This window comes from Macaca nemestrina, chromosome 5, assembly GCF_043159975.1.
Source record: "Macaca nemestrina isolate mMacNem1 chromosome 5, mMacNem.hap1, whole genome shotgun sequence".
Taxonomy (NCBI): domain Eukaryota; kingdom Metazoa; phylum Chordata; class Mammalia; order Primates; family Cercopithecidae; genus Macaca; species Macaca nemestrina.
In genome coordinates, this window is record NC_092129.1 from 96,968,229 (window position 1) to 96,990,234 (window position 22,006).

Sequence of the window (22,006 nt, forward strand, 5' to 3'; positions counted from 1 at the left end):
GCCCAGGTAGTTTATCTGTATTTTTAGTAGAGACGGGATTTTACCATGGTGGCCAGGCTGATCTTGAACTCCTGACAAGTGATCCGCCCACCTCGGCCTCACAAAGTGCTAGGACGTGAGCCACTCTGTCCAGCCCACCCCAAATCTTTTTTTTTTTTTTTTTTTTTTTGAGATGGAGTTTCACTCTTGTCACCCAGGCTGTAATGCAATGGCACGATTTCAGCTCACTGCAACCTCCACCTCCTGGGTTCAAGGGATTCTCCTGCCTCAGCCTCCTGAGTAGCTGGGACAAGAGGTGCCAGCCACCATGGCTGGCTAATTTTTATACTTTTAGTAGAGACAGGGTTTCACCATTTGGCCAGGCTGGTCTTGAACTCCTGACCTCAGGTGATCTGCCCACCTCGGCCTCCCAAAGTGTTGGGATTACAGGCGTGAGCCACTGCGCCCGGCCACTTAATAATCAAAACAGAAAAACAAGAAACAGTCATTTTATTTGCTCACAATTATATGGGTTAGCTGAGCAGAGCAAGTTCAACTGGAATAGGAAGGCTGTGTTGCATGTAGTATGGGTTGGACTTTCTCACATGACTGAAGTTTGGGCTGGAGAACCCAAGGTGGTGTCACTCACATGTCTAGCCCCTCAGCAGGGATGGCTGGAATGCTGGGGCCTCGTGCTCTGGCATCCTCCAGGACCTCACTATCCATGGGGACTCTCCAGCAGGCTGGCCCAGTATTCTTTCCATATGGCTCAAGGCTCCAAGAAAGCAGCAAGTCCTCTTACAGTCCATTCTCAGAAGTTGCACTATGTCCCTGTCACTTCTACCACATTCTGTTGGTTAAAGCAAGTCACAGGGCCTGTCCAGATTCAAGAGAAGTGGAAACAGAGGGAGAAATGGCAAAGGCCCATTTGCAAAAAGGCATGTGAGGTGAGATGGATGGTTGCGGCCACCTTGGAAACAATCTAACAGAGTGAGCTTGTATTTATTTATGTTTTTAATTTTATTTCTTATTTTTTGAAACAAGGTCTTGCCTTGTTGCCCATACTGGAATGCAGTGGCACTACTGTAGCTCACTGTAACCTCAAACTCCTGGGCTCACGTGATCGTCCCACCTTAGCCTCCTGAGTAGCTGGGACTACAGGCTTACACCACCATGCCCAGCTAATTTTTAATTTTTTTTTTTATAGAGGCAGGGTCTTGCTCTGCTGCCCAGGCTGGTCTTGACCTCCTGGCCTCAAGTGATCTTCCTGCCTCTGCTCCCCAAAGTGTTGGGGCTATAGGCATGAGCCACCATACCTGGCCCAGAGTGAGCTTTAAGAAAAGTATACAACACATTTCACCCACCTCCCTCCCTCCCTCCCTCCCTCCCTCCCTCCCTTCCTTCCTTCCTTCCTTCCTTCCTTCCTTCCTTCCTTCCTTCCTTCCTTCTTTCCTTCCTTCCTTCCTTTTTTTTGGGGGGGGGTCTTGCTCTGTCACCCAGGCTGGAGTGCTGTGGCACAATTTCAGCTCACTCCGGCCTCAACCTTTTGGCTCAAGTAATCCTCCCACCTCAGCCTCCTGAGTAGCTAGGATTACAATTGCATGCCACCATGCCTGGGTAATTTTTTCTATTTTTTGGTAAAGACAAGGTGTCCCGTGTTGCCCAGATTGGTCAAGAACTCTTGGGCTCAAAAAGATTATGCTGTCTTGGTCCCCCTAAGTGCTAATATTACAGATGTAAGCCACTGCGCCTAGCCACCTCCCTTCTTAAACTTCTTCAGTGCTTTCAGTGGCACTTAGAATACAATCCAAACTCCCTATCCTGGCTGAAAAAACTGCCTGTCCCTTGTGCCTGCCATCCTCCTGCTCTTTCATTACATTGGCCCTTTTTTTCCTCCAACACCAAACCCTGCCCCTTCTTGTTTTTTTCAGTTGCTGAAAACAGCAGTTCCTCGGAAACACTCTTCATCCTGACTTTCATTTTGCTCTCTCCTTCTCCTGGTCAGCTAAAATGTCACATTTTTAGAGAGGTCTTCTCTGGCTACCCCATCAAAATCAGCCTCCTTCCCTCACCCTCAGCTACTCTTTCACCTCCCTCTGTTTTTTTCCTTCAAACCACAGATCTGAAAATTCCTTCAAAGCACAGATCTGAAAATTCCATCTTCTTCATTTTCTTTCTTTAAAAGATGCTCATCAACTGTTAAAGTGACAAAGTTATAAAATATAATCTCTGTAATGGTTATGAGTATGTCTGCACATTTAAAGACCAAGTGTTTCCCTCTAGAGAGAACTGGGGGGCTGTAGGTCAAGAGAGAGAGAAACTAGCTTTTCGTTGGATATTCTTTTGTGTTGTTGGACGATTTTACCATGTGCATGTTTTTTAAATTGTAAAACATTTTAATAAGATCTCTTTCATGAGGGATTGCCTCTCAAAAATTATTCAATAATTTTTAATGATTTCATTAGATCATCAAACGTCTTAGGTGAACTGGAGGCTGTGAGCTGCCCTCTTTAGAAATTTGTTTGGCTTCCCTGGGTTAGAATGAGTCCAGCAGGATTCTATAGAAGGCTCTTTCCTTTGCTTGCTTCAAGAGAGGATGAATAGCTTTAAATACATATTTAAAAAGAAAGCGTGAAAAGCTTTCAACATGTGAATCCCAGGAACCAGGCACAATGCCATGAGATGCCTCAAAATACCCTAAGATGCAGGATGCAGGCTGTATTTAATTGCTTGCCCTATTCAGAACTGCAATTACTCTGCCTACATTGTACAGATTTCTTTTAAATAGCTCTCATATTCCTTGTCATCACAAGACATCTAACTGGTAACAGCAAAATAATTCGCTGAAATTAGGAGACAAACTTCTTGCCTTTAAAATTCAAATTTTCAAGCCAAAGTACACTTGGATTTTACACATTGGCTTAGCATACAGTATAGAAATAACATAAACCAGAAAGGGTACTAAATCACTTGCCATTTGTCTTCCTAGTAAAAGGAATGATGACAATCCACAATTGTATTATAACAAGAAGTTTTCTTTCTTTCGTTGGTTAGGAAGTTTTCCAGTTTTTTTTTTTTCCCCCTTTCCTCTCAGTGTATCCTGCAAATTAAATCTGGCTGAGGCAACAGATCCATTTTTTGAGTGTTTATATGAGCTTTGCTTCTTAGGAGATTGGGAGCAGCTCATCACTTCCCTTCTACCCTTTTCAGTTCAATGGCTTTATGTAGAGTTTAGCCTTAGGCCATTAAATAGGACTAAGGCAGGGGTGTCCAATCTTTTGACTTCCCTGGGCCACATTGGAAGAAGAAGAAGAGTTAATTGTCTTGAGCCACATATAAAATATACTAACACTAATGACAGTTGATGAGCTAAAAAAAATAGTAAAAACATCTCATAATGTTTTAAGAAAATTTATGGATTTGTGTTGGGCTGCTTTCAAAGCCATCGTGGGCCACGGGGTGTATAAGCTTGGACTAAGGTTTCATGTCAGGCTGAGTTCCAAAGTAGTTCCTCCATCCATTCTGTGCAGTACCTTGGGTGACTTGTTTAACTTGTATTTTCTTATCTATAAAGTAGAGGGGATGATATCACATTCTTAAAGGGAATATTTTAAAGTTCATATTATCTTGGAACAGTGCCTCCTCATTTGTAGAAAACCTCAGTAAATGTTAGCTCTAAATTTTAATGGGTAATAGACAAAGCTCTTCTTTCATGATGCTAAAAATGCCTAAAAGTTAAGAGTTTTTTTGTTTGTTTGTTTGTTTTTTTATTTTTAGAAGGAAAAGTTAGTTTAAATAAAATAAGCATTTAGTCATCGTGATATTGTAGTCTCTTCAGATCTCAGGCAGTCTTGGACAGATGAAGGCCTAAGACTTATGCTCTTTTTGCATGTCAGCTCATTCCTAGTTGCTGTCTTATAGCTAACACTTCATATTTACCCACACTGTGGCATTTCTCAAGGTTTGGAGCAAGTAGAAAACTTGGCTGCTATTTCTTCCTGAAGTTTCTCTTAGAAATAGGCCAGATCTGTGTGAAGAACCATATACTATCTTCCTCTCTTCTTCCCACCCTTCTTTTCTTCTTCCCTTCCTCCCTCCCTTCCTTCTCTCCTTCTTTTCTTTCTCCCCTCTCTCTTTCTTTCCATAAGCATTTATTAAGCACCTGTCAAGCATAAGGCATGGTTACATACTTGCCATGGTTACATACAACAGCAAGAACCATGGGTAGCCCAGAGACAAATCCTCACATTCTTCGGAGCGCTCTCCTGGGGAGACATCCCTAGACATAGGCTGAGCTCCAGTCCAGAGCGGCCAAGGCAGCAGCCAATGCGATGAGCAGATCCCACGCTGAGTGTCTTAAAGGCTTTCAGGGTTCTTGTAGTTTTTTTTCAGTTTTTATTTAAATTCAGAAAGATTCTACACACATGATTTTTTAAATTCAAGAACTTCTATTTCTAGGATATTTTCAACATATCTCTTCTTTGAAAGCTGACAGTACTGAAATGATGTCAGCAAAAGAAAAAAGCAATCAAAGCTTTTCCTGTTCTGTTCAACTATACATTTCTGAAATGGTAGTAAATTAGAATATCTTAAATCTGTATGTGACTCTTTTATCTAGCTTGGGGTAGAATATAATTGAGGATTTGACTTCTACTGATTTTTTTGTGGGATTTTATTCTATTCTTAAGAATGGTCCAGGCCAGGTGTGGTGGCTCATGCCTGTAATCCCAGCACTTTGGGAGGTCGAGGTGGGTGAATCACCTGAGGTCAGGAGTTCGAGACCAGCCTGGCCAACATGGTGAAACCCTGTCTCTACTAAAAATACAAAAATTAGTTGGGTGTGGTGGTGCATGCCTGTAGTCCCAGCTACTTGGGAGGCTGAGGCAGGAGAATCGCTTGAACCCGGGAGGCAGGGGTTGTAGTGAGCTGAGATCGTGCCACTGCACTCCATCCAGGGTGATAGAGTGAGACTCTATGTTAAAAGAAAGAAAGAAAAAAAAAAGAATGGTCCAATTCTTAAGTATCTTGGAGTGTGCCACAATCTACTGTTTCCTTCTAAGATCTCTCTTCTTGGGGAAGTTAGAGGACATCAGACATTTCTGTCCTTTCTGGTCCATAGGCACAGTGGGGCTGTTGGATTATGACCTGCCCTTTCCTGATCCCTTGGGTCCATGGGGCATACACACTTGGCAACCTGCCCAGGAATGCCCTATACATCTGAGTCTGGGTTGACCTTGGACAGTCTTCTAGGATCTCCTAAATTGTTATTTGCCGTTTGAATCAGGCCAGTTCAAAGGCCTCTTGAGGCTGGTGGGCTAGCTATAGGATAGCTGAAAGTCCTCAGCCACACTCTGGGAGGCCCTCCTCCCTGAGGTTTCCTTTGATGGAAGGGATGAAAATAGGCTAGGAAAATTACTCCTAGGAAATGAGCTTTGTAAGTACCTGAGATTTTTTTCCCCTCATTTAATCTTCCTAATAATCCTTACAAGGAGTGATATTCTATTGATAAACAATCAAGTTCAGAAGGGCTTAAGTAACTTGCCTCTGATGGGAGTAAGTAGTGCCTGCTTGTGTTGGTGATGCTCCTTGCACCTCACCCCACCCTGGGACCCACTCCCTGCCCTCCCTAACCAACCTCTGTCCTGGACTAGGTTCCAGTCTCCCTTGCCTTCTGGCTACCAGATGGGTTTAGCCAATGGGAGACACAGGAGAGTGGAGGAAGGATGGATGGAGAGAGAGAGAGAGGTCAGGGTATTTCTTTGCTCTCTTCTTGATGTGAGGCAATGCTGGCAGCAGCAGCTTCCTCATCAGTTACAGCTCCTGTTTTGCGGCCCCTCTCCAGGACTATAGCTCCCTTCCTTCACTCCTGTAAATTTAGGGGTGGTATTTTCTTCCCACTATTGCTAATACTCGCATTGATTCCCTGAACTCTGTCTACACCCCTGTAAATTGTTCCTTCACTTGAAGGCTTCAGTTTGCACGTACCATCTATTTAATCCTGGGAAGGACCTTAACTGATACAGTCATACCAAATTATAGTGGCTGCCTCCCTTGGAAAATCTCAGGACCTTTCCAATTAGAAGCAGCCACCTTCTGGAAAGTGTCTGCATCCACTTTCTACACTCAGAAATTAAAAAAATCCAGGACATGAGTCATGATTTGGTAGACTGCGAGCTCTTTCAGGGCAGGAACACGGCCCTGAGCATTCTTGGACCCCCTACTTAGCCCAGCCCCAGGCATATAGGAAGTGGTTAATAAATGTTTCGTATGGAGGTTAGCACCCTTGGGCCCCCGAGAGTCTCCTGCCCGAGCTTCTTCCCGCCGGTTCTGCACTGCTCCACCGGCTGAGCTGCTGGCACCTGTAGGAGCTGGATCATCATGCTGACCAGCCGGTTTTTTCTTATTGTACTCCACAGAAGGAAGTTCATCCACGTGATTTTTTGCAGTACCCAGAAAGGGTGGGTACAGTGTGTTCCGTGGTGAAAAGCTTGTGAAGGAGGAATGCAGGTTTTAGAGTCTCACTCCACGTTGCTGCTATTCCTATTTGAGAATTGCCCCCCCACCACCGCCACTCCCCTACTCCCACAAAAGCCTTGAAATATTTTATTTATGTGGGATTACAGTCTATGCAACAATGAGACATGAGGAGGTGGCCATGAATAGCCCCTGAGTGTGTTATACACTGAGACCTTTTCCAAAAAGCTGCAGAGGAATTATTTAGTCTAAGCAGCCAGGAGTCATGTGATTTCTTCAGAAACATTTACATCTGGGTAGGCCTGCTTTTTGAATATTCTTGGTGGGAAGCACTTTGAACCATAAAGGCACACTAAAAGACAATTGCTATGGAGACTGCGCCTCCACTGTGCATTTATCTGAGTTCTCCGCCTGGGGCTCTTGAGCGTCCACAAGGTGTCCTGGGCACGCTGCTCTGGGGTGGGGGATCTGGGCGCGCCACAGTGTTGGGAGGCCACCCACTTGGGACCCTAGCTCGGGACTGTAAGCAGGAGGCATCCGCCCACGGTATGGGCTCTGCGGATGTGTGTGCGTGTGGGAGTGGGACGACGGGGGGACATTCAGGGTGTGCGGCGCCCCCTCCCCCGCCTGTGCGGGGACCACGTGAAGAAGCGGCGCGTGGGGGCCCCTGGCGCGCAGCCGCGGTGGGTGACGGCGCGGCGTCCCGGGGGCCCCGTGTACTGGGCGTGTGTCTACGTGTGAGTGTCTGGGAGGGTGCAGGGGCCCCGCGCCTCCCTGCTCTCCTCGTGCGTGTGCGTGTGTGTCCTCGGCCCAGCGCCCCGCCGAGTGGTGCCCGCGGCCGGGCGGGCGCGCGCCCGTGCGGGGTGTGTATGTGAGTGTGTGACAGTGTGTGTCAGGTGACTCGGGTCACGCAGTCTCTCTCTCTCTCTCCTCGGGGAGGAACTGCCGCGCTCCGGCTGACTCCTCCGCCGGCAGGCGGGGCGGGGGAGGGGGCTTCGGGCGCGCTGGGAACCGCGGGACCCGGACCTGGGCGCCGCCCGCTGGGGGACGCGCGGCCCCCGCTTCCGCCGGCCCCCGCCGAGCTCTAGACAAACCTCCGCTTCAGAAATAGGCTGCGGACGGCCGGCTAGGAGGCTTGGCCCCCACCCCGGGACCCCCGCCGTCCCCGGGCCGGCCAGCCGGTGGGCGCGATGAGCCAGGTGCTGGGGAAGCCGCAGCCGCAGGACGAGGACGACGCGGAGGAGGAGGAGGAGGAGGATGAGCTGGTGGGGCTAGCGGACTACGGAGACGGGCCCGACTCCTCGGACGCGGATCCGGACAGCGGCACAGAGGAGGGAGGTGAGCGCCCCCCACCCCCCCGCGTCCTCGGCTCGCGCCCCTTCCCTCCTCTTGGCATCTTCCCGCCCCAGCCCGGCAGTGCGCTGGTCACAGACTTGGAGGGGGTCCAGGGGAGCGGAGTTGAGGGGTTGGGGTGGGGAGGGACGCCAGAAGCATGACCTCGAGCTGCCAAATGAGGGAGCGCGGTGCTGGTGGCGGAGGGGCAACCAGGATCGGTGGAAAAGGGGAAGGAGGGAGGAAGCGTCTGGGCCGGAGGAGCGCGCGCTTCTGCCCCTTTCAGAGCCGGTGCCTCCCGCGCCCCTCACCCCAAGTTCTCCGCAGCGTCTGGCGGTTGGGGAGGGGAGGGGACCACGGGCGCGTCCTGGGACCTCTCTCCCTTAACGGTGCTGTTGAAGCCAGGGTCAGATGTCGTGGCTAAAAAAAGGCAGCCGGCGGCAGCGTGACTGGCAGGGTCGTCGGCAGCTGCGGGTGTCAGTCTCGCCCCGCGTCGCCGCAGGAGGGGTCCACCCAGGTGTTGGCTGGGGAGACCCGCGGGGCGGCGGGGGGATGCTCGCCAAGCTGTTCTGGGAGTCGCCGAGTGGCCGCAGGTTTCCCGGGATCCACGCAAACACCGTTGTCAGGACACCTTATCTGCTCTCGGTATCACCACCTGGACATGGCAGTGCCTGCCCGGGAGGGAGCGCGCGGCGGGGGAATTCTTTGCCATTGAAGCAAACTCTTTTTCCTGTTCTAGAAGCGGGTTTTAGCAATCGTTCAGCTTGTGGGGGCTTCCTGCGTTTTCTTAAGGTCTAAGGAAGTTGAGAGCCTTTTGGTATTCCAGAAAGGTTAAACTTTTTTTAGTTTCCCTCAGAAGTGAGCAAAAGTTCCTTTATTGTAAGGTCACTTGGAAAGGTCAATAGAAAGCGACTGTTAAACATGATGTTATTCTTAGTGAAACTTGTATGCATCCAAGAGAAGGAACTAACTTTAATGTTTCACACTGAAGAAATCGTGTGAGAGATACAAGTACCTTTGTGACTATTGATTTTTAAAGAACTTTTATTGAGAATTCACTGAACTTATTTTAAATTCTCTATACAAAGCTTTTCTCACGAGGGTAGTTTCAGTATTCTACATCTGGCAGGCACGACTTTCAATGAATCAGAAAGGAAATAAAGTTAACTATGCCTTGCACCTGGTAGATGAGAAAGCAGCCTTCCCACTATGAAAACACTTTTTCATAGTGTTTTCTCTCTTGGATGATTTGTGCTGATTCCTCATTTGCTTAAACTGATGTGTGCACCTTTGTGCTTTCTGTCTTCTGCACTCCCGGTAATTGGTCTTACCGTTGAGCACCAGGCCACATTTTTGTAGATAAAGCCTTTCAGCCCTTTTATTGGAGTCTCTAGAGCTACCTTCCGTAATTAAATTGTTCAGTCGCCTCATTATTATTCAAATTCCGTTGTTAGCTCCTCCCAGATTCTTAGAAGACTCCAGAGAGATGCAGAATAGGGATGTATTAGCAAGGTATTTGACATGGTGGACACAGTAGGGTGTGTGTGGGATTCTCTTTTTTTAAAAAAGAAAAACAGTGGGGGGTGGAGGGGCCATATCCAGGAGGGAAAGCCCTGTAATTTGATACTGTCCTGAGGCCTGGAGGGTCCAGAAAAAGTACTGGACCCCTCGTTTATTCCGCAGTTCTTTAAGTGGGCACTTTTAAAATTTGATTTGGGGACTTGAAATTGAAGTGAAATTAAAGCCCTGCTTGAGGGACGGGATTCCCGGAACAAAGGGCTTTCCCAGAGCCCAGACTTCCAGGCTCCTTAGCTGTTAACCTAAAGGCAAACTTGCCTGTAACTGATTTTTGGTGACTTGCATAATAAAATCCTTCTGAATGAGCTCTTGGGATCAGCTTGGGATCTTGCTATAAAAGGATTAAATGTATTTATATTGTGAGAAAAGCAACATGTTTGCTCGGCAAACTTTGCTTAAGCCTGGTTTCTGTCCACCTGGGCCTGCTGTGGATAGGTGGTCTGCTCAGATTTCCTCCATTATATTTTGACCTCTGTTCTTTTCAAATTTTCTTGGCTTTGACTTTCGGGTTTAGGCCTTGATGCAGAATCTCTGTCAGAACATTTGCTCTCTAGTGGCAGACAGGCTCCTCAGTCAGCAATTCCAGCGAGGACTGTTCCTGATGGCTGTCAGGCCAGCTGATATGGTCTGGGGAGTGGGGTTTGGGAGGGGGAGGTTGGGATTTGTGACTTCCCTTCCTGTGCGCTTCAAAAGGCTGATTCACGTGTTGCATTATAATCTTGTTTTATTTTTGGTAAAATTTACATTTACCGGTGAAACCCCATCTCTACTTAAAAAAACAACAACAACAACAACAACAACAAAAAAAAATTAGCCGGCCGTGGTGGTGCGCGCCTGTAATCCCAGTTACTCAGGAGGCTGAGGCAGGTGAATTGCTTGAACCTGGCAGGCGGAGGTTGCAGTGAGCCGAGGTTGCAGTGAGCCGAGATTGCGCCATTGCACTCCAGCCTGGGCAACAGAGCAAGACTCCATCTCAAAAAAAAAAAAAAATTTACATTTACCTACTCTCAAACTTAAGAAGTAGAATGTAGGGAAAAAAAAGGACCTATTCTGAGAAAAGATATACTTTGAACCACTAGCAAAGCATTTCTGTAATGGACCCCTCTCCCCTTTCCCCTTCCTAGCTTGGTTTAGTGCCTGCACTTAGTGGAGACCTGGGGCTTTTCCCACTAAGTTCAGAAATCTACCCTGGCAGGTGGGAGGCTGAGGGTGGGATGTGGGACCAACTAGTCTTGCCAGTTAAGTTGCAAAGCAATTTATCAGGAGCTGTGCAAGAGAAGCGGACTGAAGGTGGCTATGTAAAGCAGTTTTCATTTCCCTCAGTCTGTGGGACTTATAAAGGAACCTCTGATCTTATTTTTAAACCGAGTGCGCCTTGTAAGTTTTACCACATTGTACTAAGTTTGAAAACATAGGGCAACTAAGGTGAGACTTAAATTGCACTTCTCTGGCTTCCACTCCATATTTTATTCATGAATAACAAAAGTGTTCTCAGGCACATTAGTTCTGTTAGGGCAGATTTGGGCACCTCTCAACCTTGCTTTCATGGTAGTTAATTACAGGTAAGGTGAGTCTCACCTTCAATCCCCACACTCCAGATAAAACTCCCAGAGGGGAGGCAATGGTTAGGCCGTTAAAAACAATTGCACCAAAAATAATGATGATTTTTAGATTCATGGACTTTAAATCTTTTAATAAATCACTGTGCTTTAAAAACTGTAATAACAAGGAAAGCAATTACAAGATCATATTTAATCAGAAAGTAAAATTGTTTTCCCCCCAAAACCCCTCCCATTTTTTAGGAGAAACTTGGCTTAACGTAGCTGTTCACCCACAGTCCGGTGAAGTTTAGTCTTTGTCTTCATAGCAGCCTGTGCACACCGTTAGGGTCTGAAGAAGTGACTGTGTGTAGGTTTCTGGAGGCATGAAAGATCCAGGGTCTTCCTTCCTGAAGGATGTAGATGGGGTGAATCCAGCAATTCATATATATTAATCATTGGTTCATTAATGTCAGCTTTTTGTGGGGAAGGGACTGGGTCTCTCTATGTTGCCTACGCTGGTCTCGGACTTGTGGGCTCAAGCAATCCTCCTGCTTCAGCCTCCCAAGTAGCTAGGATTATAGGCATGCATGACTGCATGGCTTTTTCCTAAAATATTTAAAGATTATTAGTGACTTCACCTTTTCATTGTTCCTTGGAAGTAGAGATAATGGTTATACTGATACTGAAATCATGGCCCAGAGATACCAGGGGACTTTTCTACTGCCCTATCATGGGCTAGAAGTGAGCGAAGTTTAGAAGAGGATCAAGTGTGTTGAAATGTAAGCCCCTTTTCTTCTAATTCTGCCTTATCGGAAAAGAGCTGGGTTGACTACAGCTTTGGACACAGCTTGTCTCTTGGATTTGCTTCTGGCCCTGGAAATACGGAAGAGTTGGAACAGATGAAACTATGGAATAGTTTAACATGATGTGATCAAAGTTAAACTTTAGGTAAATACTTGTTTGAATGCCTGTATTTAGAGAGTATCTTTTTATATCAGACGTTTTATAAACCTGTGTCAGTGATTCAGGGCATCAGAGAATACTAACTCTCTACTTTTATTAGTGATCTCTTCCATTTTAATACTAGATAGAGGGTAGTCTAATGGAAACAGGAGGCAGAAACAAACAACAAGTTCTGGATAAGAGCTGATGGCTTTGGGTTTGAGAGATCATCTTTTGTCTTTCAAAGATAACCGAGTCTGCCCCAAGTTCACCACCCATGTTATTCAGTCCTCCCCCAGCCCATAGCAAATGCTAGTGACAGTTTCACTTTTAGCATAGCCACTTCGTTCCTGCTCATTTTCTTCTTTCTTTCCTTCTTTTGAGATGGAGCCTCACTCTGTTGCCCACACTGGAGTGCAGTGGCGCGATCTCAGCTCGCTGCAACCTGTACCTTCTGGGTACATGTGATTCTCCTGCCTCAGCCTCCCCAATAGGTAGGATTGATTACAGGTGCCCACCACAACACCCAGCTAACTTTTGTATTTTTAGTAGAGATGAGGTTTCACCATCTTGGCCAGGCTGGTCTTGAACTCCTGACCTCAAGTGATCTGCCTGCCTTGGCCTCCCAAAGTGCTGGGATTACAGGCATGAGCCACCGCACCAGGCCTCTTCTTTCTTTCTTCTCTACCTCCTTTATTCTTTTGGTATTCTTTTATTTTTTTAAAAAATATTTTTGTTCTCCCTCCTGTGCCATAGCCTTAGATCTCTCTTGTAATGGCCTTTCCTAGTTCTGCTGTGACACTCAAAAGACAAAAAGTTTTTTCACTTCTGGGCTACAGGGTCCAGGGTGCTTGCTGGTCGACCTTCTCCTCTTGTGGTCCTCCGAGAAAGACTTCGGCTCCGTTTCTCAGTGTGTAAAATAGAGGACTGCATAAAGCCAACCTTAGTGCACTCTCAAAGTGATGGTTAAAAAGTTTGTAAGAAGGCACATTAGTAAATCAGAACATATTAGTGAAACGGGAAAAGTTCCCTTGTCCCCCTCGCAGGGTGTGTGATGGGGGTCTGGCGTGATTCTTCAGTGCTCCGCTCCTCAAACCTCTAGGGGAGCACACAGATGGGCAGGCTATGGGGTTCCAACCCCACGGCAGTGTCTAGGGGTGGATGTTTACAGCTCCTGAAGCCCCAGTGGGCATGTGTTACAGGGTGCTCTTTTAGTTTTGCTGTCTATGGGCTTGTGTTAACCAGCTCAGTCAGACCCTCTACCTTGTCACAAGGACAGAGTGCTTTCTGTGTCCTGGGTTTTTGCCGTGGAGTACCGGAAGAATCGGATCACACCTGGGCTTGGAGAATGAGTGCAAGACTTTATTGAGTAGAAGTAGCTCTCAGCAGATGGGGGAGCCAGAAGAGAGATGGTTTTCCCCTGGAGTCAGGCACCTGTTTTCTGACTACTCTGGCCAACCTGGTGTGCTTCCAATGTCCTCTCGACGTCTAGCCTCTTGAATCTTCTTCCACCCATCCGCTCCTCTTGATTTCCAGCCGCTTGTGTGTTCCTCCCCGGATGTGCTCCTCTCGATGTCCAGCTGCTTCTGTGTCTGCCTTGCTAGGCTCTTGGGTTTTTATAGGCACAGGACGGGGATGTGGCAGGCCAGGGTGGTCTTGCAACATTTGGGCTGGAAATGCCTGACCTCACCTAGGCCTGTCGGGGTGCAGCCCTAGCCAGGGACCACGCCCTCCTCTCTACCTGGCACTTCCCTTCTCCCTTCCAAATCATTTAAAGGGACCACACCCTTCCCTTCCCAGCACTCCCCTTATCATTAGGACTGCTACTGTATACATATGTTAAGGAAATATTCATATGTGGTATTTATCATGTTTTTAAGTTATCTGCCAGTGTGATTTGAGAGGATTTCATAAAGATTTAGTTTTCATGCATAAATAAAAGAATCACCTTCAAAAATCTTTATGCCTTTGAAAAATATGTGTTCTGTTTGCATTTAATTTTCCCTGCTAAGTAGTTAATCAAATGGACGGTGAATCTTCATGATTTTTGCATAGCTCTTGTTAGTGGTAGTATTATTATTCATATGATTCATTCTCACTTGGGTTAGAATTTGTTATTGAACTCCTGGGTCTTGAATGTGTAAGTAGTTCCATTGATCAACATAAGCTCCAGAAATTTAAAGGAGCCACAGAGAAAGTTGCAAATAGAAACACACCAGAGGCCTCTTCCTAAAACCGTAAGCACATAGAGGCTTAAGCCTTTGTTGATCCCACAGAATACTAATAGCAAAGAAATTCTAATTTTCCCTTAAGGTTGAATGAGCCTCTTACTATAGTCACATTCCACTGAAGACCCTCTTGTTGCCTAGGCTTGGAGTGGGAAAAAAGGAAGGGGAGTGAGTGTGTGTGTTTCTGTGCCTGTGTATGTGTCCTTGTGTGCCTGTGTGCGTGTCCATGTGTATGCTGATAGAGGAGGAAATGAAGGCTCATGGGCAAGGGGACATGTATGGGGTCACATAGCTAGTAGATGAAGAGCTGGGACTTGAACCCTAGTCTGACACTAACACCGTGCTTTTTCAGCCATTCCACTTGCCATCACTTCGCCACTATGTTATCTTAATTCTTGCATTAAATAGTTTATTTTCCTGTTTTGAGCCTGTTCAAAGATGTTACCTCTCAGAGAACTCTCCTTAATTATAATAGTTCTCATTCGGATAATGCACTAGAATTTGTGAAGTGCGTTTCATATGATATCTCATTCTTCCTGGAGAGACCCTCGAGCTTAGGATGGCAGGGCCAACCTTAAGAGCTGTGTAAGGAGGTGAATATTGGCTTTCAATTCCCATTTTCCTGATTTCTTCTTTGTTGTAAGCATTCCTAACCCTCAGATCAGTCAGGCGGGGTCCCCAGGCAGCCCTGTTGTACTCAAAGCACTAATCCACCTTTTTCTCCCTTCTTTTTCTATTTACTAAGTCCTCTTGGTTTTTGACAGGGCTCTGCTGGTTACTGGATAATTCCGGATTAAGTGATTAGCCTTCAGGTATTAAAGATTGATATGGCCCAATTTGATGACCCCTTCCCATAGTGCTGTTCCTTGGGTGATTGAATTTCCTGGGGTCTACAGCAGTCCAGTTTGAAGGCTGGGATCTTTGGGCAATCTGGGTATTGATAGCACCGAGTGTAGGAGATATGAGGTCTATTTGGTGTCCCTGACCACAGTAAATAAACCTTCACCTAGGCATAAAGCTGATCCTCTTGATGCCCAGTTCCAAGTGCTGATCTGGGCCAAAGTCAGACATGAAGTTTCTTTTTAAAGCTTCAGTTAATTTAGCCTCAAATTCTGCTCAGTCACTTTCACGTAATCATCTCAACAAACATCTATTGAGTGTTTGCTGTGGGTAAGCACTGCGGCCTCAGTTTGTTTTAACAATTTTAATTTTGTTAAGTTACAAACTGCAAAATCATGTGTTCATATTTTTCTGTACTTTGTGTTACACAGGCTATTGGGCCCAAATGTTAGACTAATAGGAATATAGCCCCCTTTGGAATATAATATTAAAATTTTATAGAAAGGCAGAAGTTGCTTACCAATACCTAATACCCCTTCAAATGGCAACTGTTTTTTATTCTTCAAGTATGTGTGTAATAACCCATATGGGAAAAATGGCAAAAGGCCACATTGATGTTTTCTGAATATAGAGAATAAAGATTTAAATCAAGAAGTTGTCAGGCGCAGTGGCTGATGCCTGTAATCCGGACACTTTGGGATGCCAAGGTGGGAGGATTGCTTGAGCCCAGGTGTTCAAGACCAACCTGGGCAACATGGCGAGACCCTGCTTCTAACTACCGCCCCCCCCCCGAAAAAAATTAAAAAATTAAAAAATTAGGCAGGTGTGGTGGAGGTGGTGTGTCCTCGCTACTTGGGAGGCTGAGGCAGGAGGATCACTTGAGCCCAGGAGTTTCAGGCTGCAGTGAGCTGTGATTGAGCCACTCACTGAATTCTAGTCTGAGTGACAGAGTGAGACCCTCTCTCGCAAAAAAAGAAAAAAAGAAAAAGAAAAAGAAAACCAATCAGGAAGTCTGTTATCATCCATGGCCATACACACACACACACAGAGCTATATATATAATGTATATATCCCCAGGTAAAGACCACTTTGTTGCCTTATAATATTCCACAGACATAAAGGTTCTCAATGCCTGGATGTTCCCTAAGTACCTTTGAATTGGTACTTTATGTCTTGACAGTTTTTTAAAATGTCATTATGGTAAAAGCACCTAACATGAGATCTGCCTTAAGTTTTTAAGCATACAATATGCTATTGTAGGTTCCCTGTTGTATATCAGATCTCTAGAGCTTACTCAGCCTGCTTGACTGAAACATCATGGCCATTGATGAGTACCTGCATGGGAGGCGTCATTGACATTTGTAAAGGATGAGTGTTACCACCTTGAGACATGACACTGTGTGCTATGTAGGCAGTCAGTAAATGGCAACCGCTGGTTGATGAGAGGTTGGAGTGGGTTAGTTTTTGAGCTGTGGCCAAGGCTAAAACTCCTCAAATAATGCCCTCACTTTCACCCAACGAGGTCAGGGGAAAAGGACCATCAGGCATGGGCTAGCTCAGCAGCCTCCATTCCCTGCTTCAAGCCTGTCACATTCTTACCTCCCTTCTGAGGCCTTGGGTCCTTTCCCAACGTAAGCTGCAGACCAGCAAGCCCCTCAGACTCAACAAGTTCAAATACTTTTTCAGCTCCGTCCCCCTAACCTTCTTGGTGAATGGGCTGCCAGGTCAGGAACCCAGGGCTTCTGTCTCCTTTGTCCCCCATGCCTAATGTGACACGGATTTGAGCTCACAAGTCCGTTTCTTCTGCCTGTTTCCACAGCCTGTGCCTTAGTTCTTTGTCATTCATGTTCTAGAACAACCTCCTAATTCCATCCTGGCTCCCACAAGGGAGTGTTTCTGGAGTGAACTTAATGAAATGTAAATCACATTAATCTCCCCTTAAAATCCTTAGTGATTTCCAGGCCGGGCTTGGTGGCTCACGCCTGTAATCCCAGCACTTTGGGAGGCGGAGGCTGGCGGATCATGAGGTCAGGAGTTCAAGACCACCCTGGCCAACATGGTGAAACCTCGTCTCTACTAAAAATACAAAAATTAGCCAGGCGTGCTGGTGCGTGCCTGTAATCCCAGCTACTCGAGAGGCTGAGGCAGGAGAATTGCTTGAACCTGGGAGGTGGAGGTTGCAGTGAGCTAAGATTGCGCCACTGCACTCTAGCCTGGGCGACAGAGCAAGACTCTGTCCCCCCACTCCCCCCTAAAAAATTCTGAGGATTTCCTCAATGCTTTAGGGTAAAATCCAAACATCCCAGCATCACACTCCTGAGCTAGCCAGTCACCTCTCCATCAACCAATTTCTTCAAAGATATGTATTGAACTCATGCCATGTGCTACCTTATATTTTGCCTGTGCATATGTGAGAGAGACAAACAAAAAACAAGTAAACAAACAGGAAGACAAACGTACTAAAGATGGACTATTAATAGTAATAAGGACTATTAAAAAGGCACAGGGTTATGGCCCAGGAAGTGATAGTGCCTGATTTAGCAGTGGGGGTGACATTGCAGCTGGGCTGAACTGGAGAAGGAGCTCTTTTAGGTGGGGGGAAGAGCAAGGTGAGACCCTGAGGTGAGGAACCTTCTGGAAGGCCAGTGTTGCTGGAGGAGAGGGAACAAGTGGAGAAGATGAACCAGGCATGGGTGAGGGGGAGAAGAAGGCATTTGGATTTTATTCTAAATGCTGTGGGGGGCCGGGCAAGGTGGTTCACACCTGTTATCCCAGCACTTTGGGAGGCTGGGGCAGATGGATTACCCGAGGTCAGGAGTTCGAGACCAGCCTGGTTAACATGGTGAAAACCCTGTCTACTAAAAATATAAAAATTAGCTGAGTGTGGTGTCAGGCGCCTGTAATCCTAGCTACTCTGAAGACTGAGGTAGGAGAATCGCTTGAACCCGGGAGGCAGAGGTTGCAGTGAGCTGAGATCATGCCACAGCACTCTAGCCTGGGCAATAGAGCAAGACTCTGTCTCAAAAAAAAAAAAAAAAAAATGCTGTGGGGAAGCCCCTGGACAGTGTTGCCTCATCTTGCCTTCAAACTGCATTCCCTAACCTCCAGTTTCCTGAACTTGCAAATCTCTTCCTGGAACAACGTTTCCCTCATTCATCTGGTCCATGCCTCCTCTTCTTTAAGACTCAGATACTACTCCTCCAGGGAGCCTCTCTCAGTGCCTAGAACACCTAGCTGGCTGTGCATGGTAATTGCCAGTTTCTCATGTCTGTATTCCCCTCTGATTGCTGGGAGATGAATCGTTTTTCTTTGTATCTGCAGCCCTGCCTCACGCTTGGCCAGTGTTCAGGGAACCTTCCTGAAATGAGAACAAACTGCCCTCTTGTACATTTCATCTCACTACAGCAACTTCCTGGGTAGGTTGAAGGGGAGCCCTCCCATAGCAGATTTTTAAAGACTTGTCCCCTGATTGCTCCTTTCAGTGGGGCTGTCATCTTTCATTCTCTTTTGCCTGCCTAGAAGCCTGAGACAGAGCTTAATGCTTAGGGAGGTGTCGGTGGAGAAAGCCCAGCCTTCTGCAGGAGGCTGAGAGGCTGAGGTGCCTCCCTTACTGGCATAAGCTCTCTGCCTCTACCACGCCTATTGTAGAGTGAGACCCTTTGGGGAACTCAGAGCTGTATTCTAGGGAATTTTTTTTTTTTTTTTTTTTTTGAGACGGAGTCTCGCTCTGTCACCCAGGCTGGAGTGCAGTGGCCGGATCTCAGCTCACTGCAAGCTCCGCCTCCCGGGTTTACGCCATTCTCCTGCCTCAGCCTCCCGAGTAGCTGGGACTACAGGCACTCGCCACCTCGCCCGGCTAGTTTTTTTTGTATTTTTTTAGTAGAGACGGGGTTTCACCGTGTTAGCCAGGATGGTCTCGATCTCCTGACCTCGTGATCCGCCCGTCTCGGCCTCCCAAAGTGCTGGGATTACAGGCTTGAGCCACCGCGCCCGGCCGGAATTTTTTTTTTTTTTTAAGTGCCTGTAGTTGAACCCTGGATCCTCAGATTGACGCTTTACTGGGGCTAAGCTACCCGGGCTCTATGAGAAGATACTTGAGAGGGTGGGAGGAGATTAGAAGGAAGGTTTTTGTCAGCAGTCCATTTCTGACATGTAAGAAACCTTTCCTGATGTAAAGTTGTGGCCTACAATATTTTTTACCCTGGCCCACAGTAAAAAACGTTTATACTCTGAACGAGTACCCACATACATGTAAATAAACCCAAGAAAGTTTCACTAAGCCGTATTTTTACTCTTATGCCATACTATGTGCTCCAATATTTTCTAGATTTTTTCTTTTTAAATGTCTTTGTCGTTGTTTAATGCTGTTGCTGTTTAATCCCCACAAATTGATTTTATGAAGATTAATGTGTTCTGACTTAAGGTTTGGAAATCACAGATATAAAATATTTGAAGAGCAGCTGGAATGAAGCCATTTTGTAGAACACCTCAAGGAGAAGGTCCCCTGTAAATTTTAATTCATGAGACATGCAAATAGACTACAGTTTAGTATTAAATGTTACAGACAGAAAGATGGTGGTGAAGGTTCTGGGTGAGCACTCAGATGACCAGTCATATGATCTTAGGCAGGTTCCTTCCCCGAGATTCCTCAGGGGTAGAACAGACTTATGCTCCCTCACTGGGCCAGTGAAGTTTGTAGAAATGTCTAGTCCAGACCAGGAACAGTGGCTCATGCCTGTAATCCCAGCACTTTGGGAGGCTGAAGTGGGAGGATCACTTGAGCCTAGGACTTCCAGACCTGCCTGGGCAACATAGGGAGACTTTGTCTCTACAAAAAGAAAAAAAAAAAAAAAAAAAGCTGGGCATGGTGGTACAGAGTGCAATGGCATTATCACAGCTTACTGCAGCCTTGACTTCTGGGCTCAGGTGATCCTCCCACCTCAGCCTCCTGAGTAACTGGACTATAGGCACGAGCCACCACAACCTGCTAATTAAAAATATATATATATTTTTTAGTAGAGAGAGGGTTTTGCCATGTTGCCTAGGCTGCTCTCGAACTCCTGGGTTCAAGAAATTTGCCCTCCTTGGCCTCTCAAAGTGCTGGGATTATAGGCGTGAGCCATTGTACCCAGCCTACACAGCGTATTTCCATACACCCTAGCTGAATGTAATAAAATGCATCTGTTCGGAACCAGGGAGTCCCTGCAAAGTTGATGGTGTTCTTGCTGATCCAGGCCACCCTTTCTCAGCTGTTTAATGGTTGGTGGCCCGTGCTTGAATTTGGCAGGCAGGGAAAAGGAAATACTTCCAGCTGTATGTGTTGTTGCAGCCGTATGTGTATTTAGTTCCCCAGCGTTTCTGTGTATGTAAACATGCATGCATACTCCTTCCCCGCTTCACAGTGGTGTCTGTCACTTCGTCACCCTCCCAGGAGGAGGAGATTCAACTTCTACAGGTCATCAGCGTGGATGATCATACCACATAGAGACTTACAGACCGTGCTGGAGAAACATTAAAATCTACGCCCATATCTAGCTGTATAAATTGGGAAGAAAGGCATTTATAAACACTTCAATATTTTTGCACTTGCACATAATTTAACGAGGAGTTTTGCTTGCATTAATTGGGTGCAGTGTTGCACAGCAGAAAGAGAATGCATAGACCGTGAGTGGGCCAGTCCTCAGTTTGAATGTTACTTGACCTTTCTAAGCCTGTAAACTTTAAGTCATAAGATATGCAAATTAAAGTAGAGTTTAGTATTTAATGTGACAAATAGAGAATTGATTGGTGGTAAAGGCTCTGATTGGTGGTGAAGGCTCTGGTGGTGAGAGCTCTCGGTGAACACTCCACCAAAACCAGAATTTCTTCACCTGTGAAATGGAGACAGTAGTATCTGTTCTTGAAGGAGCATGAATGGGATGAAGCATGTAGAATGCCTAAAGTAGTGGCTGGCACATTGTAGGCACCTTCATACACGATAGCCATGAGTTCTCATTGCATGCATATTTTCCTGTTCCATGCAAGGCATTGTGCCTTTGCTCACATTTGGACTTCCCTCTTCTGGAGGACCTCCTGCCCGCTCTTTCTCTCAACCCCATCCAAATTCTGCAGTACTTTAAATCTGCATTCGTAATCTGTGTGATCCAATGGGTCTCTCCCTTGGCCCACAAGTATTTCCCTCTACTTTGCATTGATTAAACACTTGCTGTTTGGGAGGTGATAGCAGAGCAACTATAACTGTTAAGGTTTCTGTTCTTATCTCTGAGGTTACATTTTTTTAATAACAACTGTAACTGTCAATTACAACAATTAATTGACATAAAATAACACATATTTGATACGTTTTCACATATGTATGCACCTGTGAAACCATCAGCACAATGAAGATAAAGAACACATCCATCACTTCCAAACATTTTCCCATACCTCTTCCTCTCTCTGACCTTTCCTTACTGCCTACTGCCTCTTCCATTTCTTTTTTTTTTTTTTTAATTTTTGAGATGGAGTTTTGCCCTTGTCACCCAGGCTGGAGTGCAGTGGCGCAATCTCAGCTCACTGCAACTTCCGCCTCCCGGGTTCAAGTGATTCTCCTGCCTCAGCCCCCCAAGTAGCTGCGATTACAGGCACCCACCACCATGCCAAGCTATTTTTTATATATTTAGTAGAGACAGGGTTTTGCCATGTGGGCCAGGCTAGTCTTGAACTCCTGACCTCAGGTGATCCACCCACCTTGACCTCCCACAGTGCTCGAATTACAGGTATAAGCCACTGTGCCCGGCCCTGCCTCTTCCATTTCTTAGGTAACCACTGATATGCTATTTGCCGCTGTGGATTAGATTAGTTTACATTTTTAAAAAGAAATTTATGAAAGAGGAGTAATGGTTTCTTTCATTTGGCATAATTAGAGATTCATCCAGGTTATGTGTATCAATAGTTTATTTTTTTTATTGCTGAGATGCACCACAATTTGTGTATCTAGTCACCTGCTGATGGACATTTGGGTTGTTTCCAGTTTTTGACTATTACAGATAAAGTTATTATGAATCTTTGTGTACATGTTTTATATGGACAAAAACTTTCATTTCCCTTAGG

At 46.1% G+C, this 22,006-nt stretch overlaps 1 protein-coding gene across 3 annotated transcripts in view; it reads left to right on the forward strand.

Annotated features, from left to right (window-relative positions):
- Positions 1–7,343: 7,343 nt before the first annotated feature.
- The window catches only part of LOC105496426 (Ras related GTP binding D), a 46,070-nt gene continuing 31,407 nt past the window's right edge, over positions 7,344–22,006 (forward strand). The window contains exon 1 of one of the 3 annotated variants that reach the window (XM_011766837.3): positions 7,344–7,791. In XM_011766837.3, coding sequence (XP_011765139.1) covers positions 7,644–7,791 — 148 coding nt within the window. In that variant the 5' untranslated portion in view covers positions 7,344–7,643. Of the gene's footprint in view, positions 7,792–8,152; positions 8,431–22,006 lie in introns of those variants that run through there. The other 2 variants (XM_071096735.1, XM_071096736.1) reach the window with 2 other exon arrangements.